This window comes from Apodemus sylvaticus, chromosome 7 (assembly GCF_947179515.1).
Source record: "Apodemus sylvaticus chromosome 7, mApoSyl1.1, whole genome shotgun sequence".
Classification (NCBI taxonomy): Eukaryota; Metazoa; Chordata; class Mammalia; order Rodentia; family Muridae; genus Apodemus; species Apodemus sylvaticus.
This window is the reverse complement of record NC_067478.1, coordinates 24,871,781-24,876,928: the sequence shown is the minus strand read 5'-3', so window position 1 is coordinate 24,876,928 and position 5,148 is coordinate 24,871,781. Positions and strand designations below refer to the sequence as shown.

The 5,148-nt window shown below is 55.9% G+C and overlaps 1 protein-coding gene across 1 annotated transcript; it reads left to right on the top strand.

Annotated features, from left to right (window-relative positions):
- Positions 1 to 227: 227 nt before the first annotated feature.
- Positions 228 to 1,358, top strand: Foxl2 (forkhead box L2). The gene has a single exon (XM_052189479.1). The coding sequence runs from the start codon at positions 228 to 230 to the stop codon at positions 1,356 to 1,358; it is 1,131 nt and encodes a 376-aa protein (XP_052045439.1).
- Positions 1,359 to 5,148: the final 3,790 nt, after the last annotated feature.

Below are 5,148 nucleotides of genomic sequence, written 5' to 3'. Positions count from 1 at the left end.
GCCAGAGGCTGACTTCCACTCCTGCCGACCGCTCCCCGGGGGGGGGGGGGGGGAAAAGAGAAGAGAGCGAGCGCCGCGCGAGGCCTCCGGTCCCCGCAGCCTGCAGAAGTTAGAGGCTCAGCGGCGAGCGCACACTCCTGCACCCCGCCTGCAAGGCGAGCCTGCGCCGGGAGAGCACAGCACCCCCCCCCCCCGGGCTGCCCGGCGGCGGAGAACCAGCTTTTGTCATGATGGCCAGCTATCCCGAGCCCGAAGACACGGCGGGGACCCTGCTGGCCCCGGAGAGCGGGCGCGCAGTCAAAGAGGCCGAGGCGTCGCCGCCAAGTCCCGGCAAGGGCGGCGGGACAGCACCGGAGAAGCCGGACCCCGCGCAGAAGCCCCCGTACTCGTACGTGGCGCTCATCGCCATGGCGATCCGCGAGAGCGCCGAGAAGAGGCTCACCCTGTCCGGCATCTACCAGTACATCATCGCCAAGTTCCCGTTCTACGAGAAGAACAAGAAGGGCTGGCAAAATAGCATCCGCCACAACCTCAGCCTCAACGAGTGTTTCATCAAGGTGCCGCGCGAGGGCGGCGGCGAGCGCAAGGGCAACTACTGGACGCTCGACCCGGCCTGCGAGGACATGTTCGAGAAGGGCAACTACCGGCGCCGCCGCCGCATGAAGCGGCCCTTCCGGCCGCCGCCCGCTCACTTCCAGCCGGGCAAGGGGCTCTTCGGGAGCGGAGGCGCGGCGGGAGGCTGCGGCGTGCCGGGCGCGGGGGCCGATGGCTACGGTTACCTGGCGCCACCCAAGTACCTGCAATCGGGGTTCCTCAACAACTCCTGGCCCCTGCCGCAGCCGCCCTCGCCCATGCCCTACGCCTCCTGCCAGATGGCGGCGGCCGCGGCAGCCGCCGCTGCAGCCGCCGCAGCCGCCGGCCCGGGCAGCCCCGGTGCAGCCGCGGTGGTCAAGGGGCTGGCGGGCCCCGCCGCCTCCTACGGGCCGTACTCGCGCGTGCAGAGCATGGCGCTGCCTCCGGGCGTCGTGAACTCCTACAACGGCCTGGGAGGCCCTCCCGCCGCGCCCCCGCCGCCGCCTCCGCCGCCGCCGCACCCCCACCCGCACCCTCACGCACACCATCTGCACGCGGCCGCCGCGCCCCCGCCAGCCCCGCCACACCACGGGGCTGCCGCGCCTCCCCCGGGTCAGCTCAGCCCCGCCAGCCCGGCCACCGCCGCGCCCCCGGCCCCCGCGCCCACGAGCGCGCCCGGCCTACAGTTCGCCTGCGCCCGGCAACCCGAGCTCGCCATGATGCATTGCTCGTACTGGGACCACGACAGCAAGACGGGCGCGCTGCATTCTCGCCTGGATCTCTGAGTGCCACAGCGCGCGGGCGCGGTTTCCCCCACTCCCACCCCTCGGGGGTGGAGGAGCCGAGCTCCGGTCGCAGCCACAGCAGCCAGCCGGACGGCGCTCACTCCGGGACAGCCTCTAGATGCAGCCGTCTGCGCCTCTCGAGCCGTCTGCGCCTCCTCGGTCCGCCCCGCTCCTGCGACTCCCGCTTTGTCGCCTCCGCTGCTCCTCCGGTGCTCTTCCCCGCCGCGGCCTCCGCCTTCGCGCGTTGCTGGCCCGAGGCCGCCCCCCTCCGTGCTTTCCACGGGCCTCCTCTCCTCCTGGAGTCCCAGAGTCACCGCAGCGAGTGAGTCCTCGGCAGATGTGTGGTCGAAGTGTCCGAGGCGCGACTTACCTCTTGGCCTTCTCTTCCAGGTCGGTGGACTCAAGCTCATTTTTTTTTCCTCCCCGCCCCGACTACTGTCTGCGGCTAGAATCTGCACTAGGCTGCTGGGGTAGCTGGACCCACACTGCCGGAGAACGGAAAGAACGAGTCCGGTCGCTCTGCGATCCCTCCTGGAACTGATCAGAAGCCGCTTGCAGAGGGGCCCACTGGGCGGGGCGGGAATTGAGCCCCAGGCTGGAGCAGGGACGTCCTCGTTCCGTGGCCTGTAGCCCGGTTCTCATCGCCCGCGCCTCGAGAGGCCTTGGTGCCTCCGCTCCGCAGAGCACCGCTTCGGGCACCCCCAGGCCAGGTCTTTATAAAAAAAAAGATTGGGGAGGCTTTTGAAGATATTAGAAAATACTTTTAAAAGAAAAAAATAGAGGGAGTGAATAAAACATTCATGGGGGGAAAAACGGCGAAATGTTATGGCCTTGGAGTTTGCTAAAAACCAAACAACAAAATCAAAAGTTTTAGTTTTCTTCATGGTCCCTGCTGGAAGATTTGTGTAAGAATTCCAGTGGTGACTTCATTAGGCTGTGTTCAGAGGCGGGAGAAAATAACTAACTAAAAGAAGGTTTCCACTACAAATTGGGAGTTTTCTTTTCTATTTAAAAAATTAAACTGAAAACAAATTTCCCCGGATCTTCCAAGTCTAGTCCCGGATGCAGGAGAGATCGCTGCCTCGCTGGCACACACCGCCCGGATTGACACTCCCGTCCCTGGTTTTTGTTTTTCCAATGTCTTGTTTCTTCCACCTTTGGAAAGAGAAATGTGAAACTTGTCACAGCCGGCCCACACGGGTTGTAGTCCCAGCCGGCTGGCCCGAAATCCTGTGACCTGGTGGTTGAGTAATGTCTTTCGGGGACCAAATTTTCTAGAGGGAACTAGAGCACTTTTGTTGTGTTTGTATGTGTGTGCGGGGCGTCCCTTGTCAATTCCCAAATAAATTTTTTTGTTTTCTTTTTTCTTTTAACACGGACTTACATTGTTTCTTTTACGCCTCAGTTAAGCAGCTAGCTTGCTAAAAGAGCTCGTCTTTCAAGCAAAATTGTGTTCTTTTAAAAAGTGACACAAACAGGAATTGAGGACAGCCCGGGTGGCAGGCGCTTTGGGCTGCTGCTGCCGCTTTGTTTTTCGGGAGATTGTTTGTTTTTCTGTGTCATCGCTCGTCTGTGCGGCTGTTTCACACCGGCAAGGATACCCGCTAGAGGCTACTGTAGGCAAGGTTTGTTCTATTTTTGCGTCCATGTAAGTTTATATTTTGTCTCTTACATAATTGTACTGGGTGTGCGCGCTGTGTTTTCGTTACTATCCTCATACTTCTAAGAATTAATTCTTTTTGTCAAAAATACGTAACAATTTGTTTTTTTAATATAAAAATCCCGATTTCATAAACACCCTGGAAGCTGCAGGCTTTTCTATGGTGTAGTAGGTGATTTGTCATCCCGTTGTTTTTAACAGTTGACACTCATTTATCTTGAAATACGTGTAGGAAACACGGTGCTTTGGGGAAGGGTTGGTGCACAATGTGCTAGGGGGTGAGCTTTTGCTTTCTCGTTACTGAGCTCACCAAATAAAGAATTAAGGCCCCCGTGCTCTCATGAAGACACAAAAGGTGTTTGACCTGGTTGCAGATGAAATCTCCTGGTTGACTGGAGGTGCCTTCAGTTTTCCATGGGGTGACAGATATTGGACCTCCCCGCAGTGGCTGGGCGCTCCTGCAACAGGACTTAGATCCTGTGCCTCGCCATGCATCGGGGTCACCTGCCTTTCTCCCTCCCTGGATAAGAGACAGGTCCAGAGGAATGAGCTGGGAGTCGCTGAAAACTTGGGGGAATGGACCTCTGGAGTCCTCATTTCAGCTAACTGAAAGTCTAACCTTAGGAATGTCAGGGTGATATTTAGATTGTTTGTTCGTGGGATCGAGGGAAACCAGTCCTGCTCAGAATGCACTCTCCTCCCCACCCCCTCAAAGATCTCAGAAGGAAGCTACGGTGTAGAGGAGATGCTATGGATTCCCTCAGGCCCAAGGGTGCTTCTGTATCCCGATGTCTCAAATGCTGTGTAGTCTATGCCTGGTGTGAGCATTTCTAGTGTCTGTTATTTAATGGTGATAGGTAGAAGCTGTGTATCTGTCATTCACCTGCAGGGAGGGTGGATGACATATATTTAGGAGATTGTACTAACCATATGACTAATATTAGGGAGTGCTTACCAGGACCCAGTACGTGTTGCATTCATGCCTTGCACTGATCTACACAGCTGTGCTCTGGGTGTGCATTTCTGGCTTGCTGAGGGATAACAAAGAATGCGCACCCTTCCCTTCATCTGATGAAGGCTCCCTGTTCTGGGACCAGCTGTCAGCACCCCCAAGAACTGCTATCCAGAGTAGAAAACAGGAGGACAGCTTCGGAGGTAGTGCTCTCTCGGTGGGCAGATCATTGCCCAACTCCAGTAAAATGGATAAGGGGGACAGGGCCCACACTGGAGGATGTCTCTCTGCACCCAAGAACGAACCAGCAAGAGGCACCCACAGCTGGGATGGCAAAGGCTTTGCCCAGTGAGGAAAATTAGATGAAGGAGTCGCGGGGGCTTTCCCAAGTCTACACAGTGGTCAGAGGAGGAAAGAGAAGGGAGCCACTTCCCCACGGATGTCTCCAGAAAGACATCTGTCTCTAATTCCAGCCCTAAGGGGTTCTGCAAAGCGCTAAAGTTTGGTCCTTTTCCCTAGTTGGGCACAATAACAGACCTTCCGTGTCTCAAATTTCCTTTCTCTCCTTTCTCCCCGCCCCCGCACCCTTGCACTCTTGAATTTGTTAGAGAATCTGACAAATTCAGATAATTCCCTGAGTGAGAGCAAAAGTATTCAAGAGAGTTCCTGGTGCAGAACAATTGTGCCTTCGTATACACGGTCTGGCTTGGATAGCTGGCAGCCCATGTGGGTATGTGCAAATATGTTTGTAGTGTGTTCTATAAAGGCAACATAAATAGAGTTGGATACAAATGTCCTACCAATTTCTGAAGGATACAGGTAGTGAGTTATGAAGCATGGTACTGAATGGTATGCGTAGCGGGGGGGTTCTTCATGCGTAGAAACATCCCTAGATACTGACAGAATGCGACATGTTCTTCTATGTTCAAATTCTTATAGTGACCTTTGTATTCACTTAAAAACCTAAAGTAAGTGGGTTGGTGGTGGGAAGTCCAATTCTCTAATGGGACTAGGGAAACATTTTTGCCAATACAAGAGATATACTGAGGGATTGTATTCAGTCTTTGCATTGTCTTTTGCAAGCAAGAGAAAGTAGCCACGTAGAGAGAGCCCTCTGGTGGTAGGCAAAAACTGGGGGGGCAAATCCAGGCTTCACAAAGCCAGGTAGCCATCTTCTG